The 27,563-nt window shown below is 38.7% G+C and overlaps 1 protein-coding gene across 2 annotated transcripts; it reads right to left on the reverse strand.

Annotated features, from left to right (window-relative positions):
• On the reverse strand, positions 1-27,563 carry LOC139669026 (plasminogen-like). Of its 2 annotated transcripts, XM_071549408.1 has the most exons (19): positions 27,466-27,563; positions 24,185-24,320; positions 23,442-23,548; positions 20,268-20,382; positions 19,048-19,211; positions 18,396-18,525; positions 18,165-18,283; positions 16,569-16,731; positions 15,592-15,722; positions 14,610-14,769; positions 12,953-13,143; positions 11,242-11,390; positions 10,455-10,548; positions 8,422-8,539; positions 7,907-7,981; positions 7,221-7,361; positions 3,435-3,541; positions 1,339-1,484; positions 1-343 (listed from the first exon to the last, which is right to left on the reverse strand). In XM_071549408.1, the coding sequence occupies exons 1-19, from the start codon at positions 27,512-27,514 to the stop codon at positions 185-187; spliced, it is 2,454 nt and encodes an 817-aa protein (XP_071405509.1). In that variant the 5' UTR covers positions 27,515-27,563; the 3' UTR covers positions 1-184. The 2 variants fall into 2 exon arrangements, with proteins under 2 accessions (XP_071405509.1, XP_071405510.1); XM_071549409.1 differs by lacking the exons at positions 10,455-10,548; positions 11,242-11,390.

Raw genomic sequence — 27,563 nt, forward strand, 5'->3', positions numbered from 1 at the left:
AAAAGTAGCCATCAGTCAAATTGGTTATTGTTTTGCAATAGCCATTTATGCTCAGACAGTAATGGTGTTTATTTAAGATTCTTAAAAATTATTACATCATTTTTAAAACAAGTTTTAAAACCATACTTGCAGTGTTGTTTCTGATGCAGGAACTGCTTTCCAGAAAATTAGCCTGTAACCAGATTCAATGGGAAGTCATTGCATTCTTGATCCAAGGAACAAAACTAGGAATTCGGACAAAGACAAGCTTTGATGGCTGGGTACAGTCCAGTCCCCAAGAAGTGACTCCATATTGGACAAATCTATCTTTATCTTGACAGACTAGAGGTCCCCCAACTTCAGCCTAGGGAGGAAAAGAGAGTATGAAGTGACTGCTCTCGTGATGGAGACACTAGGCATGCAAACAGCAAAATACTGTCAGGAATAATATTGTAACTCCAAAGGCCTCAAAATGTGACTAATGCAAGGGCTCGAGGGAGAGGGAGAGTGTCTTATTAGACCTCCTGGAGTAAAAGATCTGGGAATAAAAAAAAGAAATTGTTTCCAAGCATCCAGATCATTCTCCTGGTCTGAAGACCTATGAGTCATGGATGTGGATACATCTTCAGATCACTGTGAGACCAATTACACACACACACAAAAAGGAAGTTTCCTAATTTTCCACAACCTCTGATCTAGTGGACAAAATTAATTTAATAGTTTTAATGCTGTCCCTTAAAATCCAGGCATGGCAAGGTACAAATACCTGTGTCCAATGATTTTTGGCCCTATCAATGATTGGACTACACACATTCTCAAAGATATCATTTACACCATCAGTCTTGAACACCTGCTCAGACAAACCAGTGTTTGCTTCCTGACTGTCACCAAGCAGCTACCAGGGTTTTATTGCAAAGCTTCCAACATGATAGCCTCCATTGCAAAAAACATATGTTAAAAGTCTTTTCATATAGTTGTGAAAATTGGAAAACTGGAAGTACGGAAAGCTTTATTTAATTGAGGGACTAAGTAAAGATGCAGTACAACTCCAGCCTGTGCCAGAAACAGTCACTAGTTTCATCTCTGTCTCTAAGAACAAAGGGAAGTCCATGCAGTATATTAAAGCCTTACTTCAGGTGAGGGGGGTGTTCACAACACTAGGCTAGTATGAGTAGGGTATTACCCTATACAATTTCCCTGCTGTTCTGGTTGACTTTGCGAGTGAAATAAAAAATGCTGTCTATGCCTCAGCTTTTAACCTTCATGCAGAAGCACTGAGTTGCTGAAGCTGTTTCTGAGCCTTGAAAATACAAATTATATGCATTGATCTGCTTATACTCAAAGATAGATTATTCTTACCTCACAGTTATCTATGTTTCCAAAAGTAAATCCACCACAAAATTCATGATTTTTGACAGTTCCGTTCATAAATTCAGGGCGATTGCATATTTCGTTTTCGAGAATAGGGAATTCCACATCTTTTAATCTGTTGTCTGCGTTGGTACCTTTATGAACAAGCAAGAAAATAAAACAGTTACAAATAGTAGCCTGGCTGTTGTGATCCAGTGAAGAGGCAAAGTCTCAATAATGAAAGAACTGGGATCCATCCCCAGCTCTACTAGTCTCTGAGTTCCTTGAAGTACCTTATTAAATCTTTCACATTTTTGTGCTTGGATCAAACCTACTCTCAACAAGCAGAGGTTATTTTACTTTGCAAAGTGTTAGTAAATAAATAAAAAGCAGATGCTTAGTAATCTGAGCTATTGTATTTCTTTCAAGTTTTCATCCTGGTGCACAACCAAATGCTTATTTCAGTGCTAGCCTGTGATTATATTAATTTGAAGTCTCTCAAGCCTAAAGTGTTTTCCAGGCAAGGAGAATTTTTCTGAAGCCAAGGCTGATTTTTTCCTAAACATCATTTATTTAGATGTTGGATTCTGTCTCTGCTCTCCCTCCCCTGCTGATTTTGTGACTGAGGTGCATGACATGGCAGGACCCTCTTTCCCACTGCTCAAATGCAACAATGGATTGTTGATTTTTTCCATCCTAATGCACTTCCAGAAGAAATCTGACGTGCAGTACTTTTTAAGTGGCTGTGATCACTAGGAGACATGAAGCAGCTGCCACCGTGTGGCAAGCTGCATGAAAAAAAGAAAAAAAAGCAAGGTAAGAAAGGGGAAAAAGATGAGAGGAAAGCCAGTAATTACTGTTTATGTTAGAGAAAAGTGTTTCTTAATAACGTTGATGAGTTGGATGAATTGCAGTAATATTAGAGTGATTGTTCTTAAGTGTTATTTTTGTAGCATCAGTTTTGTAGCTAAAAGACACAAGAAGGGAAAAAAGTACTACAATCTATGTGGAAGCTTGTGGTGAAACTCAGAGAGAGGGACGTGTTTTGTTCCTTTTGTTTTTTCTTAAATGTTATGGATGCATACACAAGGAAGAATTCACTGACTTTATTTTACAGATGGATTATTAAAAAAGCGGTGTCTGGCAAATGGTGTGGGAAGGGCTTCCCTTTCATATAGCTCGGCAAAGTGTGTTTGTGAGAGCTGGGACTGAAGGAGGACTGTTGCCAGCATCACTGCTGGAACCTGCAGGGATGAGAAATTGCTTCTTGCTGTAGTAAAAGCAGGTCAAAGAGAGCGGGGTATACTCAGCCACTGGCATAGGTGGAGTGAGTGCTGTGCACTAGGAGACCACGTGATTGCTCTTTGATACTAGACTGTGAACAAAAGTCAGGTAAGGGTTTTACTGACATTAAAAACCTGCAACTCACACTCATTTTGCCTGTGCCCCAAAAATCGCTGGGTCTGAGCAAGTTCTGACTTAAAGGCTTCATAGTTCCTGGAATGCCATCTTATCTATGATACAAAGTCTAAGGTTGGTGCTTGGCTTAGACTTGGTCTTAAGACTTGTCCATATATCATATAATCTTATAATAGTTCATATTTGAAAGGACCTCTTACATCATTGAGTCCAACTGTTACCCCAGCACTGACAAGTCCACCAGTAAAGTCCTATCAGTCTGCAGTGAATGCACATCCCTGCAGAAGTCTATGCAGACAGTAATGTTTAGACTACATGAAGGTAGGTGGAATGTTATAAAATGTACAGCTGAAGACCAAATTTAAAGGTAAGGACATTATTTGAGTATATCCCTTATTTTTGCAAATATGGTGTATATGGAAGTGGAAGAGAGATCAAAAGAGACAGAGATAAGAAGTGGCAGAGTCTTAAGTCTAATTACACTTCTCTTTTCTCTTGTTTATTGAATTCAGTGTATGTAAGCAATGAGATGGAAAAAAGTCAAGCTCTGAGAGAAAGTAATAAAAAGAATAATATTGCCTGGTGACTTCTGATTAAGTTAAATTGTAACTAAAATGTATTGCACATATACCGACATAGTATTTGGAAACCTTCGTAAATTTTCAATTGCTCTTAGTATGGTTTACCTCTTATTTTTCCCCAGGTGGTTAGAAAACATTCAGCATTTCTTTCAACCATCAGACTGGTTGGTGGCAAACAAACTGGCTTTACATGGTCAGTAATTGTTACAGGACTGAAAAAAAAATAAAGAATAATTAAAATTTTCTTCAAAAAATAACCATCAGCTTGTTCAATCTTCATACTCAGAAGCTCTACATGGAAACAGTGTGGAGAAACTGATGATGCCTTGAAGCTGTACAGATGGCTGTAAGATAGTGCCTAATCACATAGTGGAAAAAAGATTCCTTAGAGCCACTGAAAATTCCTGGGATGTGTTTGTGGGCACAGTCACATGTAAGTGTGTTTGCAGAATAGTGCTAGAGTGTGTACCTCTGGTAGCCTCTCAGTGTGTACAGCAACATGCACAAGCCCAAGTCCAGTCCCTAGCTACCCTTCCCCGTGGTCTGATCCTGACTTTTCTTGGACTGTCTCTGGTTCAGAGGTCGCCAACACAGGGAAGTCACAGGAGAAGTTGACCCAAGCCAGCCCCAGGGATATTCCATACCACAGAATGACATGCTTAGTATATAAACTGGAGGGAGGCACTAATTGTTGCTCAGGGACAGGATGGGCATTGGTCAGCAGGTAGTGAGCAAACACAGCTGAAGTCCCAGAAAATTCCTTTCTCCCCTGCTTATGTGGGAGATATAACTGGGGGTGACATCATGTATCTCATACATTACAAAGTCTAGCACCTCAATAAAGTAAATACAAAAAAAATCCCCTCTTCTTCATCACAAAATTATGCCTGGAGTCTTCAACACTGGAATAAAGCTCAATATATAGCAGACAGGGCCTGGGAAGCAGCTCTGCAGGAGATGACAATGTTGCATAGGGAAGTCTTTGCTTTGGACTGTCTAATCCCTTATTGACTGCCAGATGTAGATGTGAAAAGATGAGGTGAGTTCTGAAAGGTATATTGACCTAGGAGTCAGACAAGTGCAAATAGCTTTGGTAAAATGAAGATATGTCTGAACAAGCTGTTAAATGACATATACCACTGTCAGGAGCCTACCCTGTGAAGGTCAGTTCTGATGTGAAAGAGAGTAAAAGGACTTGAAGAACTCCAGATTTTTGATCAGGATAAAATGAATCTTTATAATCTCTTTTCAGGCCCAGAATTATTTGAAAGTATATGATGTGATGTGACATGATTTGATAGGTAGTGGGATCTTCAATATCACATGAAAGGGAACTAATAAATCTCCCTGTTTCTAATCAGGCTGTGCAAGGGCCATGAGCCCTAAGGAAATTCAAGACAATGAAAGACCAAAGGGAACTGCCTCTGACACATCTTGAAATAAAGATCTCTCCAACATAAAAATATGAATGAAACATTAACTCAGCTGTCCATGGAGATAGGAGATGCCAACCAGAGTCTGTGCAGAAGCTACAGTTGTGCCAATGCCCTCATCATCATCATTTTGAATTCTATCCTTCAGCCCTCTGAGGTCCAAGATGATGACATCAAACCTCAACTCTCACATGCTTTGATGAAATGAATCCTGAGCTGTTTTCTCTGTAAGAATGAAAATCAGGTCTGCAGCTTCCAAAACCTGTTAATTCACTACTCAGTAAAGTCCATATTTGTTGAAAGAATTCCTGAAAATTTATAGACAAGAGGAGATTAAAGAGCGAACCTGGGTTCATGAGTGGGTTTCTGTGTTCCTAGGTTTATCTAATTCCTAGTGTCGTTCCTTTTGTACCTACAACCTTCATTTTCAAGGTTGTATTTAGTACCTTGGGTGAAATTCCACTGGTAGTATGTCCCTAACAGCAACTCTGGCTCGTTTGGCATGATGGTGTGACAGTAGCCAGGCAAACAATTTTAAACCACAGCAACAAAGCATGGCAGCTTCTGCTACTCCAACATCATGAAGTTAACTTGGTTTCTACCTGTGCTACTGTTCTGCAACAAGAAAATTCTCCAACCATTGTAAGATGAGACACCACCTGAAAAACCTGTTGACATTCAAGGAACTGGCCTTTGAATTGTGGTGGATGCTGCTGATAACAAACTGACTACAGTCCCATAGCATGTATGTGTCTACAGTGCACATGTGCATAGAGCATCCAGCGAAAGAGGAATGGACTAACAAAGTCATTCTTACCTAAGAAAGAGTAAAACTGGTAGAGCATGTATTCCCCCTACTCACCTGAAGTCAGTGGGATTTTGATTAATAAAGCACTAGGGAACTTGAGCTGAAATTGTTCTAAGATGATTAAAGCTGTATGGTGAATTTTTAGAAGGAAATTTGCTCTCAGGTCAAACATGAGCTTTAATGAGCTTTAATCTATGACTAAGTTAGCATAAGAACCAGAGACAAACCAGAAAGTAAGTAGAGAAGTTTCAGTAAAACTGGAAAAAGTAACAAACAACATTGAAATAACTGTGCACATTTCAGGGTAGACTGATCAGACAGACATCTAAGCGAGACACAAAAGAGAGCTTGAGGACATTACAGTTAGGCACAGAGTTATTTTACTGTATGACAAGAAGGATCTGGGTATACTGAGCTGTTGGCTGAGCCTGCAGCTCATGTAACACACATGTGGCCCAGCCTGGAGCACTGAAAAGGAAAATTGACCCTTCTACATGCTCCACATGGTGCTTCCTGGCCAAAACTTTTATTGGGCTTGTCCTCATTACAGCGACCAGGACCAGCTTATCACTGTGTGGGTGTGACCAAAACTGTGCATTCTACACCCTCTATATCATTTCTCATGAACGGATAATAATGGACTGTCTGCAGCAGCTGCCCAGGGCACACCTGACCCCTCAAACTACAAGCTGGGTGTTAAGGAAAACATGTGAGATAGGGGAGCATTTCTGTCTTCACACAAATGACTCAGCCATGATAACTCCCCTCCAGCAAGGCATTAGCACCTTCACACCCAGCCTGAGGGGTCATGTCTGCTAATGAACCATCAAAGATTCCAAAAATATCCCATGGCTCACAGAGTAAATCACCCATTGGAAATTGCCCACCTGAGGGAGGTACTGGGCATTCCCACCTCAACCTAAGCATGTATAATCTTTGGCTTTTGGGACTTTGAGTGCCACTTGTGGGATCCAGAGGAGGACTAGAACCTCAATAGTACTGCAACTGCCACTCTCAACCAGACTACAACCATCATTGTCACCAACAGGTTTTCCTTTCCTTTTACTTTGTACTCAGGGGGACCATGTGGCGCTCAACACAGGGGCTAACAAACACCATTCTGTTTGTGTCCCAGGGTACTGGGTCATAATTCTGGTTTTTGTGGGTTAAAACCAATTTTGTTCTGCATCATTGTATTATTGTAATATTTTTAAGTAAATTGTAACTCTGACTTGTAACCTCTCTTGAGTCAGGTTAATTTCTCCCACCAGTTTAAACCAGCACGAGGCTCACAGGCTTCAGAGCTGAACAGGAAAAGCTGCTTAGTTTGCCCTCACTCTCTCTGCTTCAGTGGAGCTGCTTCTTAGCAGGTAGTTAGTGGGAATGATCCATGACAATCCCTCCCATTCTAACTAGTCCTTGCCTTCTCTAAACTATGCAAGAAGTTCAGATGGATTCTGCCAGTGGGGTCATTCAACAGGAAAGATGCTCAGGTTCACCCTTGCACAGATACCTATGCTAACCCCTGAGGGGACTCTCACACTCTCTAATACCATTCACAACCATGTCTGAGACTTAACTCCAGGCTAAACTAACTTGTGACTTCAGAATGAAGGTGCTAGGAGTGGAAAATTTGAACTGAAAGGGTACCTATTCAACTTCAGCAAAGCAATGTCTGCTCCACTTGGTTCCTTTAATACTTTCTGAACAGATTGGATTTGCAGAGATGGCTCTTCTGCATTGAGATTCTGTGTTCCAAGAAACACCCTGTAGGCAGAAGGCTCTGTTGAGCTGGAAGAAAAGACAAAGGTAAGATTATACATTCATGCATGTTATCAGGAATGTCACTCTTATAAAATTCAGTGATTTCCCTGGAGAACTGCAATTAACAGTATGATCAGGCTGCTGCTTTCTGACTGTTCTGACTTTTATTCTTGGAGAGAAGGAAAATGTGTATTTTTAAACTATTTGACTTTCTGATGGTGAAACATCCCATGAGCGGTAAATAATGTGACATCTTGCAGTGTTCACAGCTAGTACAGTCCTAAAGGTCATCTGTTAACCACTGTTTTTCCAAATGCAATTAGCAACAGCACATCATTAGCGCCATTTTTGGCACTCTTTGTGATGGAGGAGAGGGCAGAGGATAGAAATAATCTGTTTTACTCTGATGCTGATTGACTAAGAGAGGACCAGAAGATAAAAATCAGTTTGATGACAAGAAAGACAGGAAATAAGGGGTAAAGGAAGTGTCTTGTTGGGTACATCTTGCTCTTCTGTTGATTTTCTCATCCAGGTTTAGGAAATGTGTGTCACTCATTCTAAGGGATACTTACCCCTCCAAACACTGAGCTGCAGTAAGGACCCACTGTGGATGTATTAGAGTGCCAGCACAATGGTGCTTGTTGGTACTAGAATAGAGAAGAAAATAATTTAAGAGTGCATAGTCAATTTTCAATCTCATCTATACTGTGCACAATGGGAAATATTAGCAAAACAGCAACATGCCTCTCAAACCTTTTGCCAGTCACAGTTTTCCTTTTGCAGGTCCTATACTCCTGGGCTTAAATCCCCCACTGCAGATTGCCATTAACTGTCACTATCCTCAGCTGGAATTTTTCCTTCCTCAGTTCAGTAAATAAACAGGTACTTTATCTCTGCAGTTCAAGTGTGCCCTCTACAGATTCAGGGGCAAGTGGGGAGTTTGGGATTAATGAGCCAGTAAGTAGCTATCTGTGGACATTGTGATCAAAAAGAAAAAAAATATTGTTATTGTCAGTGTCTTTTAAATGTCTGTTCCCCATGAAACTCTAGTGTTTACAGATAGCGATGCAGTCTGAAATACCAGTACCTCGTCCTGAGACTGATGTGCCAGGGCCAAGCCCCTGGAGATGCCTTGCACATGCTGTATTTCTCACAGGCTCGCTCATTTCTCATTGGCACTTTTCCACAGTCATGCTCAGAAGAAGCTACAGAATAAAAAAGGCTACAATGGAGAATTTTAAAACAGTTTTGTAATGCCATCCAGATTGCAATCACATAAAAAATGAATGGCGAAAGACATTATTTTATCTTCTCTGGGCTTTCACTCTCTATGTTGGTTAATAGGAACTAAGGGTAAAGAATCTGTAGGTTCATTATATTATCATTACCTTAAGTTTTTACCTCCAGCACTAAAATATAAGATTTGACATGAAAAAAATATTAATTTACCTGAAAAAATTGTGAACTATGTCAAGCATTTGGCTGTAGTAAGATAATAAATGTAAAACTACAATAAACACCAGCCCAAAAGAAAATCTGTTGGTAAGTTAAAGGGAAAGGAGTGCTAAAGAAAGTGGAAGAGTTTATTACTTGAGCAATAATAACAATTTCTAGATTCTTTTAAACATTGCAGTCTACACCTTGTTAGAGTGCAAACCAATCCCTGGATTATAAGCAAAATTCAGTCATTGTCTTCAAAATATTCCAATTTTGCCCTCACACCACTCAATCTATTTTCTTGTTAATCCGAATATTTCTGAACTTTTTGTAATGGTTTGAGTTTGGGGGCTCATAAAGAACAAAGTAACCCTATCCAGAACTGCACATGGTCCTATGGATGATAAATTTGCTGGTTTTGGTATCACACAATTAATAAAGTAATCAATCAAAGGCAAAAGACTGTAAGGTTCCCCTACTTAATTAAAAAATATGGTGTTCAAAAGCAGTTTTGTAAAGAGATCAAATCTCAAAGTGAAGTTCCACCACAGCAGTTCCGGTGAGGGGCTTTTTGCAGCTGTGGTATGCATTGTTTATATACTATTCCTTATTATTTTTGCCTGCTCAACTCTTAGGTCTGGTGGATAAAATTAATGTGTACAATACTAATGCATTGCCCCTTAGAGAAAGATATTAGATGGCCAACATGAAGAATATCACACATTCCTGAGGGAGGGACCACTCTTGACTATTTTCTATTGCTACCTTTTCCAACAGAGCAGGCACTTGGCCTCTAAGTATAATAATAGTAAAAAAAATACAAAAAAAAATACACAAAATTAAGAAGAAATAGACTTCCCATATCTCTGCCAGATATTAACATAAAAATTACTATTCTGTCAAAATACAGGCAAGGAAGGAAAGAACAAAGAAAACAAATGACTACTAGATGTGCCAAGTGGTGCTTCCACTACATTCCAACTGTTATTGATGTCAGGGAACCACAAAGAGTAAAATCTCTTTCATTGCTGAATGTTTCAGCAAACACTACCCTTACTCAGTACACTGATTATGATCCCAAAATAGGGGAAAAAAATTAAAATTTAAGGAAATCTGTGTAAAATATTCAGGACTAAATTTACTCCTTACCCCAAAAGAAAGCAAAATATCTAGTGACAGATTATTTTAACAGCCAGATCAGAATGAAAAATTAGTCATCAGAGAAATAACAGGATTTCAAAGGATGTCATTTCTGATGCTCACAACTAACAGGAAACCTGTATGACCAGGCAGTAATACTGCCACAAAGTGCATGGAAAGACTACATGAAGATTAAGAAAATCCTCTGCTATGTTTGAAGAGACCAGGGTAGGAATGTCTCTCTTCACAGCTTCACTGGATATTTTAAGTAGAGCTAGGAACAATGAGTGCTTAGCCTCACCAAGGAGAAAGAGCTCAGATATTTCTATGTATGAAATCTTACTGATGATTCTTAGCACCAGGTTATCTAAACTTTGGCTGACTGTTACAGGTAGTTGACTGTGTCAGACTTACATACAGACCTAAATATAAAGATAAAGCTACCGCCTACTGCAGTTATTTTATATTTGGATTGAAAATATATTGGAACTATCATAGCAAGTTCTGGAAAGGGAGAACAGAAAAACCTTTAAGGATAATTACAGCAGCGTGGGATTTCACAGTACTCCCATTTTTTTTCTGGGTCAGTTGTGAAGCACCAAACACCATTTATATCTCCATCAGGATTCCTGCAATACTGTAACAATTACAAAAAACAGAGAATGAAGACTCCAAATGTTAGCCACAGAATGAAGAAGTCTGTAAGTTCATGTTTTTAAAAAAGGTATTATACTAACATTTTGCATTATTTTCCCCACTACTTTTCCACTGAATGTGAAATACTTTCTATTTCCTCTTTTCACAAAATTATTTCTTTATATCTCAAAACCATTAAGTGAAATTAGAAAAATACAATATCAATTTCTTCATCCACCAAGAGTATTCATAGCTTTAGTGCTTTTTGAGACCTCGTGTGATGCAAAGTTTAACTTATAATCTTAAGTGCTTTGCACTAAATTATTTATTGTTAGCCTAATCCATCTTTCCCTAAAGTCAGTGAAACCAAGTTAGGTTAACTTTGAGAATTTGCCAGAAACCTGTATAGTTTGTGACAAACACAAAAGGCATCACTTTGGGGTTAGTAGAAGTCACAGAAGCTGTGCAGCATTTCTTTCATGCTGCTTGTCTGTCAGTGCCAATTCCATGGTGTACCTCTGTGCTTGAAGCACAGTAATGTAAAATGCATCCTTCCCTCTTCAACTCTTGACTATCAACCTGATAACTTCCAGATGTGCTTAAACTGATTTGAGTAAACAAAAAGTGTTCACTGAAGGATCATGGAGAAAGTAGAAAATGTTCAATAACACCAGTGGCATCAGCAGCTGTTTACATTTTTATCCAGGCCTGCCCTTGGATGAGTCACAGGAGTGAAATATCTGTGGCTATGAGGTGTCTGAGAACTCCACTCTTGACAAGTCCTGCCCCTTCCAGTTTTTGCTACTGTGCCACGATAATCTTTACCATTACCATTAATGCAGTCTGTGAAAAAAGAAGAAAAGGAAAGTATTGTTATGTGCTGATTCTCTACGTATTGGTGGTTAGCAGAAGCAAGCCAGATTAAGCACCTTTAGGATTTGTACACTCTCTAGTGCCTACAGCAGAAAGTAAGCTAAAAATGTACCCTGTGATGTGATCTCTTGGTTTGTTAAGATGGATGTCTTCCTGGATGTACAGAGTAACAGAATTGGAAAAAAAAAATCAAGGAACTTAAGGCTAAACATTTTCTGTAACACATTGCAAATATTTGAAAAGACTCCTTAGCTCTTGCTAAGTTGGGATCACTAAGCACTTCCATGAGAGGAGCATATTTCAGCAGCTCATTTGACTGAAACAGCAACTTTTGCTTCCAAGGACATTGCTTCAAGTACTTTCTTTCTTCTGTATGTGAATAAAAAGAGTACACAGCTCCATTTAGGAATGTACTTTTTATGCAATGCTGCCACCTTCTCTTTCAAAGTAAATAATCCGTGGAAAGATCTACTATACTTTCAGAAATGCCATACACTGTGACCAATATAGACCATTAATTAAGGACACAACAAAGCAAGACAGAGCAAAAAGCAATTTCTCTCAGAGTATACATTTTGCAAAAAATGGCTGCCTGTGAACAATACAAGCAGCTAAGGTCACCCTCCTGAAAACATAAAGCACAGCACAAGCAAAGTTTCTATAGTAAGAACATTCACTGTGACTGTATTTCGAGAGCACACAGCTGCAGAATACTAGAATTGTTGTTTATTTGCCTCTTGTTCCCCTGAATGAAAAAGATGTCCTTGAGAATGCACTCTAAATTGACATAGGCTACAGGAACTGAACTAAAGAGCTCTTGCTGCACAACTCAACAGCACAAATCTGAAAGCTGTAGTAGGGAGGTAAATGTTACATTACAACCCTAGTCAATGTCCTGGTTTCATCTCAGACAGAGTTAATTTTATTCTTAGTAGCCGGTACAGTGCTGTGGTTTAGATTTAGTATGAAAATAATGTTGATAACACACTAATATTTTGGTTGTTGCTAAGTAGTGCTTACCTGAAGTCAAGGACTTTCCAGTTTCCCCTTTTTTGCCAGTGAGAAGGTGCACAAGAAGATGGGAGGGAGCATGGCCAGGACAGATGACCCCAACTGGCCACGGGGATATTCCATACCATAGAACAACATGCTTAGTACCAAAACTGGAGGGACTCACTAACTGTTGCTGCTCAGGGACAGGAGGGACATTGGTCAGCAGGTGGTGAGCAATTTTATGGTGCATCACTTCAGTTTCTTGGGTTTTATTGCTCTCTGACATTTATTATTATTATTATTGTTATTGATATTGTATTTTGTTGCAATTATTAAACTGTTCTTATCTCAATCCTTGAGTTTTACTTTTTTTTTCTTTTCCTCCTCACCAAGGAAGGAATGGGGGAATGAGTGAGCAGCTGCATGGTATTTAGTTTCTGTCTGTGGCTAAACCACAACATTCAAGAATTACTTTGATACATTACTATTTCCTTTACCGAAGGAGTCTAGAGGAGGGGACACTTATAGCCAGCTGTTACCAGATGTGGTGGGTGTCGTCAGGCCAACATCTTGTGCCATCCTTGCGGGGGGATCATTTGGTGTAGGCTCCTGTGTATGATCATCACACCTCTTGAGATTGCAGTACTCCCATAAGGTGCTGGGGTCGGTGGTGAAACACCATGGGCTGTTGTCATTATCTGGGTTTCTACAATAGTTTTCCCTCAAATCCCTGCAAAAATAAAGTCAATAGTCATGCTGCATAAGACTGAAAGTAAGCATAGGTATATCTTGACAAAAAGACCTGTGCTGTGTAGGGATAAATATATTTATTTTTGTTTTTACTTATTGCAGATATATTATCAGCAAACATATTTATGGCTGTGATGCTAGTGAAGAGTTATATTTCACATGTACATTAGAGTCATGAATATATTTATGCATAAGGAAACATAATTCAACTACTGGCTTATATTCTGGCTGTAATATTTCCATGCCCTGAGTACCTAAATAAATGCCCAATATGCCAATGATTTAATTTCTAAATATATATGTATAAGCATACACAATTGTGTGAATGTGTGAATCAGTAATAAATATGCAGGAAGATTTGTACGGGGCACATATGCTTTTCCAAATTTATATTTTTTAAAGCCAAAGGTTTTAAAAAATATAAAGTTAATAAATGCTTATGCAATTGATCCCCTCTCACGTTCCCAAAACCCCATCTCTACTGAATTCAGTGGGACCACTACATGCCTGTCCTTGCTGGAGCAGAGGGAAGTAGAATTTTTCTCCTGAACTATTTGCAGAGTTTCAGTATTTCCCCATCCTGAATCGCAGCACATTATAGAATAAAAAAGAACTGAAAAGTTTTCTTTTCTAAACACGTGAATTTCACATTTTCACAGCTTGATTTTAATTTTTAAAATTGTTTTTGAAAGGCATCATCCCCTCTGAGGGTGTTCCAGTTTCAAAACACCAGTATTTTGATGCCTAAATATAACAACATTTCAAATTGTGTTGGGTGATAGCATAAGAAAGGTAAAAAAAAAATAGAAGAGTATCAACCTTCCTGCTTATACTCGTAATCCACCAAGCATGATGGATTTTTGCAAAACTGAAATGATGTTGCCTTCCTACCCTTAATAAAAACTGGCATATTAGTGACTATCATTAGCTCATCACTGACTCAGTCACTGCTGGTACAGTTTTGCTAGCCTGATGGACACAAGTCAAGGGAGAAATTTCAGTGTATGCAATTCTGGGTGCCTAATTCCAACAGCAAACAACACTTTGATGGTATTCCAAAGCATAATATGTCTGACAGTGTGCTTTGCATCATAAATGTTTTGCTCCACTCAGATTAAATAATTAGAAAGGTCACCACAAAGTTCTCAAATTCATAAACAAAACATATTTCAGCAGGTGCCCAGACTGTGGATACAAGTCTCCTCGTGTTGGTTGCAGAACTCAGATTTAAGAGTAAAGAGACTCAGATATATTTTACTCAGAACTTAGATAACTAGAAAACACAGTTTTTAAAAATGAGACTTACAGAAATTGTTTCTGTGTCTTGAAAAAATTGTCTTGTATAGATACAATCTCTAGCAGTCTTTTAAAGCATAGATGTGCAAAGATAATACAACGAGCAATAATCGTTGTCAGAAAAAGCGAGAAGAGGTGAGATAAACATACGCGTCTGGGAATCTGTCCGGAGTTTTTTCATGCCTGTGTGGGAACATGGAGTTCCAGGCCTGGCATTTTTTTCCTGATGCAGTGATAGAAGTTGTGCCACGATAACTCTGGCCTTTGCCTTGGTAGCACTCCTCTGTTAGGGGAATCTGTATAGGTACATCTGCAGCAAACAACAGAAACCGATCTTTTGCATCATAGTTTTATTTTCTTACTGAGTAGGCATAAGGAAGCAACAATTACACAGGATGGCAAAAATGAATGACTCTTTTATGCAGATATCATCCAGTGAGATCATGACAGCCAGTAGCAGACGGGCATTTTCAAAGATATTTAGAAAACTTTTACAGTTTTAATATCATATGTTAGATGTTGGTCAGTGAAGGGTTCACCATTCAGTTTTGTTTTGGTATATGTGATCATGTTAGAGTTAAAGATAAGAAAGTTCACACAAAAAATCCTTGAAGATTAGATGCTGGTAATTTTGCCCATGATAAATTTCTCAAACAGACCGTATGTTAAACTTCAATATCTCTATTATCCTTTAGACTAAGACTTTCTTGTTATTTTTTATGCTTAAATGAATTAATGTTTCAATGTCATTTTTATTACTTTGAATATATTGTCCTCCCTTTTGTGGCTACTTTCAAAAAATGGGAGCTCCTTTTATTTAGCAGTTTTTCATCTCTTTTAATGTGATTTTCTTTTTCAATGAACTTGCTGTAATGGCCCTATCTTTGAAACAAACAAACAAAAAAATAGATCTTTTTCATCCTGTTGGGTCAGCTGATGATTTACACCCTTCACTGTATTTCCTTAACCATTGAAAGTTCAGTATTTGGCAGGTTTTGCAACAGGCCAGGCAGGCAAACATTAAGAACAGTGACAAAGTGACTGAAAAAATATTTAATACATTTACAACAAGAAACAATAAATCTCTCACTGTTTTAAAGTTCTTATTTCAAGTACATTCCACTATTCATACCAGTAATCTCTTGTTCTCTCCCATCACAGGGAGGAATTGTGCAATATTCCCATCTAATGGTGTCGTTGATGGTGTAGCACCAAGGCCTCTTCTCTCCATCAGGGTTTCTACAGTAGTTTTCCTCTAAGCCCCTGAAACAGAAACACTGGCTTTAAACTACTCACACAAATGCAGAAGAGTTGTGTGCATGACTGTTAACAACTACTGCATGCAGAATTCAACTCAGTGGTTATATTTATTATTTTTGAGATTAATTACTTCATACATCATTGTTTTGGAACCAAACGGTCTTTGAATTTACAGTCTAAAGGCTGATGATATATGAAGAACTTTTTCAATGCTTACACTTTTTGCTCTTGTTATTGAAACCAAGATACAGCAGTAAAAGCTGACTTCAAAACACAAACCATTGGTGTACCTGACATTACAGTAAGAACCAGGCAAGGCTGGATGTGACAGACAGATCATGGAAGTGTGTGCATAGGAGAACCAGTGAATGCTGCTCTCTGCCCTGTGATAGTGGACAGGGGTCACATGCCCAGGAAAACTTGCGGGATCAAAATAAAGAGGTATAAGCCCAGTCCCAGCTACCCTTGCACATCAGTAATGCTCTGCAAACACAGCTCCTCTGACCTTGGAACACAAGGATGTGTTGGAGCCTGTTGACCTTGGAGCATCACTCTACAGAAGAGCAATGTGCCAAATGAGGGCCAAATGTGCCAATACACAGCCAAGGTATTTTTTAACATAAAAGGAGTAACTAATAACTCTGCATTGGGATGTGGAGGAGATAGGTGATATAAATACATGAGAATAAAGAGGGATGCAGAAAAAAAGGAAGAGCAAGACCTGAACAAAAGTAATGAGCACTGGCAAAGAGCAAGAGAATAGATTATCAACATAAATGAGGAAAACCAGGATTGATAAAGAATTACTATGTTCTTTGCTATTTGTTACAATGATGAGGCTCAACGTACTTGCAGGGATATTTGTCAGGAATCCAGCCATGTTTGTGAGGAAACTGTGTGTTCCAGCGTTGACAGGCATTTCCTGATTCAGTGATGGCTATCCTTCCTCGATAGTCTTCTCCTTTCCCTGAAAGACACTGGGACCCTGGGCCAGAAACTGCTGGGCCTGTATCTGTAACAGGAAAAGAAAACAGAAATGAAGGAATGGGAAGGGAAATGCTGTTATATAGTACTCTCAAAAATATGTAAAATTCCTTTGTTTTCTGTAACGTCAAAAATGCATTTTTTTCTTTCAGCAAAGGTGACCGTGGTTAAAAGCCATGCCAAAAACAAAGAGTACATTTTTATTAACAGTTGGACAGCCAGATGGATATCTTGTGTCTGCCCTTTTACAGCAGTCAGTAAATAAGTTTTCTGGGTCAAGCCAGACTTTGTGCCTACAGTCCTCTGTGAGCAGAAGAGAACATGCAGTAAGTAGTCCTTTATAGTCTTGTAAAACCAAGTGAAATGAATATCGTACACACAGCTGAGGTGGAAGGGCCAAGTAGAGATTTTGAGGGAAAGCAAAGCAGTCTTCAGAGCTGAGCCTCTGGAGTCAGTGACTTGGGAAAGTACAAGCAGAAGGAAGAGTGAAAGAAAGAAGGTGAAATAATCTGGCTTACAGGAAACAGCAAAGAAAGTAAGAATGATGATCAGAGGCATAGAACATGCAGAGGGCAAACAGAAAATGAATTTACAGCACATACCTAACACATACACTTTGTATACAGACTTTCCCAAGGAGACAAGAGTGACCCTAAAAGATTGGCATTTCCTTAACTTTAAGTTTTAAGCACAATGGAAATGCTAGTTAACTTTCACAATTTATCATACAGAAGTCTATAAATAGTTATTCTGCCATCTGTAATTGAACATGCTGAAGAGAACTACATCTAGCAAACACATGCCACTGTTTAGAGTATTGGCAAGTGCAGATGCATAAAAAATGCTTTCCTCCCCCTTCAGCCCCCCCCTCAAAGCATCATTCAGTTCTGCAAACAGCAATGCCACTCTCCTTATTCAGTGCTTTTGAAATATCCAGATTTAGTGTGCTCAGCTTAATGGATTGAGCTTGATAAGTCAGGTTTTTCTCCAGAGCCTGAACTTGTTTCTCAGAATTCACCCCTTGCTAATAAAAAGGTAGTGCCGGCTATGCTGGCCAGACTCAGGTAAAACATCACAGTATGGCCTTATAGTAATTTAGATGTTTTTCATGATTTAACAGATCAGCAGAAAACGATCACCTGATTTAACCTGAATGCCCTGTCTCTCAGGTAAATTTAAATTCTCAGGTAAGTTGAAAAGTAAAGTGGTAAAAGGCAAATCATGTTTTCCCCTAACATCTTTGACATTATTTCATTTTATGACACCTACGTCCTCACTGACCTTACATGCTTTTACATAACTGAAAGTTTGTGAGCAATTCCGCGTATTAGTGTGCTCTTTCACTGCTTCACAAAGGTATCCTCAGGTTACTCAGAGCTGAGTTTTCCTGTCTTTCCCCTCACTGAATGATTTTAATGAGAAGAGCTGCCCTCTGGAGTGATCTCAGGAAATCAGACTCACTGCAACGAGGAATTTTGCAATATTCCCAGCGTTTAGTCGGGCTGGTAGTGAAACACCAGGGCCGAAGTTCATCATCAGGATTGCGGCAATAATTCATCCTTAGATCCTTCTCTGGATAGCTGCACATTGAAAATGAAAGAAAAGCTTGTGAGTTAGCTATGGCCAGCTGCAGCACTTAGGCTGAGTCTCCCAGACACTGTGGGAATGAATTCGGTGCTGAGTGTGACTCACTGTTTCGTGGTAAATCCGTGCATATGAGGCTCTTGGGCATCCCAGCCCTGGCACTCAAGCCCAGACTCTGTTCTCGACACTTCTCCATGGTAGTCCTCACCATTACACTGCATGCACTCTACTGTAGGTCCTAAGCAGAAAGAAAACAAAGCAAGGAAGGCACCAGACTATGAATTCAAATCCTGATCTATTCACAGAAGACTATGCTAAAAGGAAAAGGGGGTTTGCTCCAGCTAATGATGGAAGAAATTCAGAAGCCTAGCCAAATTAATAATGCCTTGGGAATATGTGTCATTTGGAGAGAGAAATTTGTCACATATCTGTATGTAGTGATAGAGAAATAGGAGTTTAGTATGTAACACAGCACTTGGGTCAATATTTGTTCTTGTTAAAATTAAATAAATTGTTGGGGTAAGAGCAGGACAGTATCAACAAACGATTAAAAAATTCAGTTCTTCCATATTTACAAAATTACTTTGATAACTCAAGGCAATTAGGAAAAAAATCTCTGTGTTTAGAATTTCTTAAATGCAGTTTGATTTAAATTTTCATTTGAAAGCAATCTACAGTAATAAAGCACAAGCAAGTAGCAGGAATAGTATTACCTATGCAAACTACCTACTTTAATTCCTTCTCTGAAAAGTAAATATACCTTCTCCAGTTTGCATGACCTGGTCCTCACAATCTGGGATGTTACAGTAATCATATCTGATAGCAGGATCTGTTGTGTAACACCAGGGTCCACGTTCATCCCCATCAGGATTTCTGCAGTAGTTTTCCTCCAACCCTGCATTGGGGTATTTTTCAGGTGTATAACTGTAATAGTATTAAAATTCTCTTTTAATACCAGTAATTTAGTGGAGAAGAAGGAAAATGTCCAACTTGCTCAGCTAGATGTGAGTTTTATTCATTCACAGAAAAAAGGAGTGAAATAGATTCCCTGTTGTAAGCCATAAAGGAAAATGAAAAAACATTCCATAACCATCATTATTAGTAGCTTTCTCCCTAAGTCCTGGTTATCAATAAGGAGTGAGCTTACAGCCTGCAAGGACTATGACAGTCTCAAAGGACATTTACTGTCTTTAATACTTGCATCCAGTTGATCTAATTTACTCACTACAACCTGTGGCTCTGTCATGTATTTGTCCTAATGGAGCTATTTTAAAAGTGTATTTATAGATACTGTTCACTAAACACCAGATCATAAAGAGATCTGAAGCAGGTGACACTAGGGTTCTTCCTACAGTAATCTTCTCAGAGAAGACTAAATGGCTTTTAAACAATCTGAACAAGTGTAATCAAGTTTCATTAGAAAAACAACAAAATAAAATTAATAAAACTCCAACATAGATCAGAGGAAATAGGACCTCTTCTTCCCCTCTTGCTTCAGTGAGCCCTGTGGGACCCAGTACTGAGAAAACTCTACCTGGCCAGGTACATTTGGCTCTTGCATACTTTTCTTAATGTCTTTTCTTGACTGTCTGTGTGGCAGGCAGGGGGTCACAAAGCTGGACAGATGTCACTGCTTTTTTTATTTTACACTTAATAGAGAACAACACAATTATGATCCCACTGTCAACAACAGCAAAATTTTCATCATGTGTTCATAGAAGGAGCATTTCATCTGCTTAAGACACCTCACATTTAGATACAACTTCTCTAGCTGACAATGAATTCTTTCCTTATCCAGATCATTTCAGTTCTTTGACGGTAGAGTCAAAAGTAGCAAGGCACATGAAGATAAAGCTGTCACAAAAAGTCACTGGTCAACCAGCTTTGGTAACTTGCACTATAAGGCTATTTATACACATGAAGTCGGGGAAGCTTGGAAGAGAGTCAGAACAACACAAAGACATATAAATAAGGACATACTTTGTTTTGTGAGGTATTTTTTCTGCCCACTTCTGACATAGAATACCCTTCCAAGTCCTGGCTTCTGTTCCTCTGTAGTCCTTCCCAATGCCTCTTTTACATTCTAGAAGATAAACTAAAATGGAATTGGCTTTGTTAATTCAATGGTGTTACAACATTACGTGTCTTGAAATTGAAAATCTGATATAACTGGAGTTCAGCAGTCCATGATGAGCCATGCTTTACCCTATATAAAACATTTAAAACAAATTAGTTACGAACAAAAGAGGAAAATTGCTGAAGCATTTTTACAAAGCAAATAAAATCTAGTCAAGAAAACAGCTGTATCAAGTTACAGTTGGTTTTGACATGCAAAAACCGCATACTTATACTACTACAATATTGGGATAAATAGGAACATCTTTCACCAGCAGCTGGAGATTATTTGAAAGGCATTTTTCATAAGCACATTTGCAGCATGCAACTATTCCTTCAAGGCAGAAAATATTTAGTTATCAAAATACACTTGTCACATAAATGATCCCCAAACCTGTGATTCCTCTTAGCCTCAGATTCCTAGATACTTTTTAGTGGGATTCCAAGACTGAGAGAATGCAAATCATGTTGATGATGCTTTTATTGTCAATGGACATTGAAAAGTCTCAAATTATTGAAGGCAGTGATCTTGAATTCCCCTTCCAGCAATTTACTTGCACAAGAAGAATCTCTCTAAACTCCAAAATATAAAATAAAAATATTAGAGCAAAGACAAGGTACCAATCTGATAGGAAAAACTGAGACTTGTTTGAACACCTTGCAATAGTTGCTGCCATCACAGCCTGCGGCTGGGACTACAAATGTCTGTGCTGCATGTCTTGCCAAAGGGGTGCTTCAGCCTGATTTGTCAGGGTACTACTGGAAGGACCAAAAGTCTAGTCACTGTAACTTCAACAGTGACACCCAGTTCCCAGCATGTCCATCTCTGGTCAATAGCCTTGCCCACACACTTTCTGATGTTGCCAGGTTCCTCCTAGATTATTTTAGTCTGTCTAAATAATAAAGCTGGACACATCCGACACCTGGGGAGAGGGGGCGAAGATTGTATGGCTGGGTCAGGAAGGAAGACAACCAAGTAACTTCCCAGTTCAAATGATGCATGGAGCCCACGATGAATTTAGGCCTCAGTATCTGAGCCTTCTGGAATAGCATTTTTGGTAATGTGTCTTCTTCCAGTTTGGCCTCAAATTCTCTTAGTTTTTTGTCCTGTACAGAAGTTGGCTTTGCTCACTCATAACCCCTGATAGTCTGTGTTCCTCAAAGGAAGGATGGGATCAAAAGCCTAACTATATGTCAAGACAAAATTAAGGTTTGACTGGGGAAAATGTTCTGCAAAGAAGATGTCTCTAATTGAGTTCTTCAGAAATGTTTCAGTGATTAAGTGCCAAAGCTTTGATTATTACCCCTACAAGAAGGTAAGCATCGCAGGTGACCACTCAGCTAGTAAAAATGCCATGGTTCTTAAACTCTGAGAGGCCAGTAAAAACCAAAGGAAAATGCACTTTTGAAGGTGAGGGTGAAAAATCTGACTCAACATGATATAGTGAACAGAGTCCACCTTGTGAATTATTCCAATAATTATCAAGGAGGTTGTACTCAGAGGAGGATTCCTCATACATGGTTTTGCCATTAACATATGGAAAGTAATCCGTAACTGCCAGACACATGTCCATGGACTTGCCTTTGTAACCCTGGACAATTCAGAGTATGGTCTGTATACAGATCCTGAAATATCTGTGTTAGGGTAAAATGAAAGTGCCTAAAATACAGTTGCCAAGCACAAGAATACAAACTATTACACTCACAAATGGATGAACCTTTTTGTTTTAAAGTAGATGTTTTACACAGGTATTAATCCAATTCCAGGGAAAATAAACTTTACAAAGATTGATGCCAGAGTAGCTGTTATGAACTCCAGGTTTCGAGTCAGGTAGACGTGAGATTGTACAGTCATCATGAACCTAAGGGAGTGGCAGAGCCATGGAATTGTCCTTGAGATTGCTTTTTCCCAGCAGACCAAATTCCATCATAGCTCAGCAGAAAGGAGTTTTACAGCAGCTATTTCCTGGTGCTGAGGAGTCATGGTGGGGACAGAAAACTTTTCTGATGCTTAAGGAAGGTAAATATCTTTATTTACAAATTCAGGTTCAGGTTGGGTGATGCTGTGATTAATTGCTTCTAGGAAGCTTAGTCTCACTTCTAACAGCCTTCTGTGAAATATCTCTGGTTTGAGGTGAATTGGGGACACAAAAGATACAAAATGCTGCTATTTGGATTATCCAGAGACCTCACAACAATGCTGCCAGTGGTAGCTGTGAGTTTCAGAAGGAATCAGTTAGTCCTGTATTCCTGCTAGCAAAAAAGAGAAGGAAGATGACTGTACACTCTTGTATCCTGCTGTAACAGGCATCTCCAGGCTGATGAGCTGGTCCCTTGGTGTGCAGAGCAAGATACAGCATCTCCTCCTGCAGTGAAGTCATGTGGTGACATTTCCTTTAGTCATGGATATGGCCAGAAAGGAAAAGCTCTGCTTTCAAAAAGTTTAGGAGATAGGGGACCAGACCTATATCTCACCCTACAAATTCAACTAATGCTAAAATGTAAACAAGACAAATTTATTCTGAAGCATGAGAGGATGTCAAAGTAGGACTTTTTTTTCTACAGGAAGAGGTGGCTACAATGGGCCTATGAGCAGCAAAGCTGAAGGTTCTGACCAAGATTGCACGTGTTGAGGAAGGCCACTGGGATGAACACTGAGGCTGGAGACATTAGGCCTGTCTTCCATGGAATAGCTTTGGAGGAGGTAAAAACTTACATAACCAAGAACTCCACTATTTCTATGAATCAGAGGACTGCAAACAATTAAAGAGCAGAGAAATGCAATTTTTGCTTTGGAGTGTGTTTATTCTGCCTGCTACCAATATTATATGACTAAATATAAACTCAAATATTAATGAGTCTTGATACTACATGTGGAATTCTCTGACAATTTCAGTCCAGTTCATAATAGGTGCAGGCCCACCTCACTGAAACTGTCACCACTTGCAGCAATTTGCTCCAGTGCTGCAGCAGAGAACAAAAGGATGAAGTTAAAATAGGCTTAATGAGTAAATTTGTAGCATCTTACTGTATACATACTTCTCTTTTCATAAAGAACCGCATCCACGCTGGCAAACATCACTGTCATTTTAGCATTTTCAGCCAGTGTTAAGCACTGTAGTTTTTTCCTGGTGAATAGGAAAGCCCTGTTGAAATTGAGAAGAAAGCAATATTGGCACAGGAGGCAATATTTTAAATTCAGTTCAAATTATTCAATTAATAATTATTTTTCTATACATTTTTCACTAATAGCACTGTCTTGTATCCATTTATATCTTTCAGTTACTGCACTCAGTATTTGAGACACTGAGTAAGAGACTGTTTTTTATTACTCTGAAGTGGCTCACTCATTCAGGACATACAACTATGTGAATAAGTTTTTGTGTGGGAAGCAAGTCGCTGCATTGGCAAAATACTATCAACAGCATCCTAGGTGCTCAGGTTAGTATCTTTCCCCACAAGGGATTTGAACCATTTCTTCTTATTTTGTGAAACAAGCCAGCATGCAGCAAAAGAGGCACAAGCAGCTCTCCACGTAATGTTGGATAACATTGGGAATTTGAAAACATACTATAGAATAAGAAACACATTGTAAATCCGCTCTTTAATTGATCATATGGTAATTTATGGGTGGAGATAAACCACGAGCTAAAGATAATGGCATAGGAGACACTGCCATAGGCAGAGCTGCAGCAGAATGAGGATGTTGAGCAACTGTAGGAAAATATCATTGATATGCAGACATCCACAATGACACACTTTTAAGATTCAACAGGAATTACCTGCAATTAAAACTTCTTTCTGCTTCACATTTCTCTGCACACTCTTTTTCGTTATCTGTCTGATAAGACCGTTTATTTCGAGTAACTATCCAAACACCATCTGTCCTTTGATAGTCATCCAGTATATCTCCTTTCACTACAATGGAAGGAAAGAAAAAGGAATCAGACATTAAAAATGAGAATTCTGCAGTTAAGATCTGTGAAATTGAGTCCCATTTTCTGTGTAGCTCAGACGGGTGAAGACACTATTTATGTTGTGTAATTTTAGGTAAAAGGTGATAAACTCTGATGTAACTTCTGTCTCCTGACACAATCACAGTCATATTACTGTAACATGCCATAGGAAAAAAACTACAGAAAAAATATGTAGAGAAGAAGTTAAGAGCAAGAAATATGGAGTGAGGGGGAACAGAGAGAAAGACTAAGTAGTGTCAGCATCAGTCAGTGAAAGAGGAAGGGAAGTAATACCAATATCCAAGCTTTGGAAAAGCATGAATCAGATGGATGTGAGTTTATGATGTGACATGTAGATTGTGTAATCACTACAGCTTTAGTGGTCGCTGACTAGTTGTTTGTCCCAAGACGCCTTTCCCTAGAGCAAGAAACCACAATCATAAAATTGCTAAATAGCCTTTTACAATGGCCACCATTGTTTAATTGTAATGGGTTGAGCAGACTTACTAATGAAATTGTCAGGCTGCATCTCTGTTGCAACAAATCAATCCAAGATTTTAAATTAGTAAATTATTAGTTTTATTATATCTGAAAGCTGCATATGCTTAAGATGTATACGAGGTACCTGCTAATACATTTAACACAGCTCTAAAATATTGATCACAATGGGTTTTGCCATCTAATTGATTTTTTTATTCCTATGTCTGTAAAGATTCTGTTCCTAATTTCTACAAGAGTTTATTTCCATCTCCAGCATCAGGTTACAAGGTTACAAAAGTGATACAGTTTAATAATTTCATTATTTTCAAGCTAGATTATTATGGGTAGATACAGGAAATTAATAATTTTGTACAGTATTCTCACAGGTGATGTTGTGAATCATTTATGCACTTATATTAGGCTCAATTCACTGCAGCATCACTGCAGGGTAATTAATTTCTGTGACATATAGGTCATCCATCACCTACCTCCATACAACATTCATAGGAAATAAAAGCTATATGGGCCACTAATGAAAGTAAGATGATTCATTGCCTGAGAGCATCTTCTCCACTTGTTTGCAGAATTGGCTCAATGCCATAAAAAACATGTGTCTTAAGAAACCCCTGGCACTGAAACCACTCATATCTTACTGTTGCAGCAGGACTATGTGGAGCATCAATATCCATATCTACTAATTTCTCCTCATGGATTCACTAAACAAGCACTTCCTCTCCTGAATTTTTTCCTAAGTTAACTGAGGCCAGTGTTCCAGAATTACAGGGGAGTAGAACAGGAAAATACTACTTTCCAAACTTAAATGACACATCTGAAAACTCTGTTTGTCCAAAGATCTCTACTTTGGATACTATTCCTTTTCAGTGGCCATAAAAAAAATTATTACGGTAGCTTTAGAATGAATACATTGACTTTTGGATGACATGCATAAACTAAAAGGAAATGCAGATTGGCAAAAGTTTGGACAACAGAAAAAGAGAAGGTGAAAAGGTAACACTAGTTGCCTGAAAAATACTACAAAGTGAAAAATTAGGAAAGAATTAAAAAAATTAAATAAGTAATGCATCAGGGAATGTATTCGGCTGACAGAAGTCCAAGTCTTTATAAAGCCAGACATGACACATGATTGTTGGGGGAAATTTGAACAGTACAAGCCACAGCCTGCTGTTAGAGGTCTGTATGCCCAACCCAGTCTATGCAGAGAATTGCAAGGCCTGTGTCCTTGAGATAGTTTCAAAAAGAAACAGACTTGCAATAAACAGCAGCAAGCAGAGACCAATCAAATCGTGTTGTGAGGCGCATGGACACTAGCTATTAATGAATAGTGTGCTTGTATTAGTTGTGTGCTTTTAGAAGTATGAGATATAGTAAGTGTGTAATAAGCAATAAATTGAGCATTGATCATTACTTCTGTGAAGAGAAATCATTGACTCGGCTCCGTAACCTTGGGGGCTCCTTACTTTACATGATAATTGAGCAGAATATTCAAATATATACGAACAAACCAGTTTCTTCCAGTATCTTTCAGTATCTTCCAGTATCTTTCCAGACTTGACCAGTACTGATCCAGAAGACCTAGGAATTGATTTTAGGGCAGTTGTGGACCATCACTTTGGAGCAAGTTAGATAAAGTTGATAACCATGAGGAAATAGAAAAAAACCTGCTTAATCAGTTGCCTTTTACAACCCAGTACAATCACACAGTGGTATGTTCATGTTATTCTTACCTTAAAAGTTTCAGCTATTAGAAAGGCATACAAACTTTACTGATATGTATTTTACAGTACTTTTAAAAAGTCATTCAAATGCCATACAATTATATGCAATTTTAAAGTAGTAAAGAATAAGATATATGATTGAAATATGGTTGAAATGTAAACTACAAGTGGAATGGTCATTTACAGAATTTGTAGATAAGCTTGAAATTCATATATGACCATTAGTGGAACACCTACCTTCTTTTGAAATTGTAAAAAAGTATTCTAGACGTATTCTTGGAAAAGGTGATCTAGGTTACTGAAGAGTAAGTTCCTACCTACTGCCCTCAGCAAAACAAGAGAGAACATTTTATTAAAAGTGTTTGACAACAGAAAATGTGAAATTTATGGAATATAAAGGAACATGTTAATTTTTAAAAATATTTTACTTTCAAGCTTTAAAACTCCTCACATAAAGAGTCAAAATCAGTATCACTGTGCTTAGCAATGCTTGGCAGTAAAAATAGCTTTAGCTTTAGCATTTGATCCAAAGCGTGTGAAATTAGAAATAACCTTCTCCGTGACTGCTATGGGTTTTGTACCACCTTTGATGGGTTGTTTCCCAATGGTGCCCTCATCTCTGGCCATGGGGCAAGTTTGAAGGGAGCCATTAGTTGCCCATGCAGACACCAAGGCTGCTGCTCTTCTGGTGTCTCTAACAAGCACAGCCCTGGAACAACTACAGCTCTTGCTTTATTCAGCAGCAGCTTTTGGTGGCCAGCAAGCCCTGACTCCACCACCATCCAGGGAAGTGGTGACACCAGGGTTTGGGGACCTACCTTTACCACATGGAACTTGCAAGTGTTTGGGCCCCAGTCACACCTAGGCAAGTAGAAAGCAAAGGAGTCTTACCTGAGCTGAACAAAAACAGAAAGAGAAAGGCAGCTTTGCTAATCCCCATTTTGGCCCCACTGGTGGGTGCTGGAAGTTGTGTGTGTTGGTGCACAAAG

This window comes from Pithys albifrons, chromosome 2, assembly GCF_047495875.1.
Source record: "Pithys albifrons albifrons isolate INPA30051 chromosome 2, PitAlb_v1, whole genome shotgun sequence".
NCBI lineage: Eukaryota > Metazoa > Chordata > Aves > Passeriformes > Thamnophilidae > Pithys > Pithys albifrons.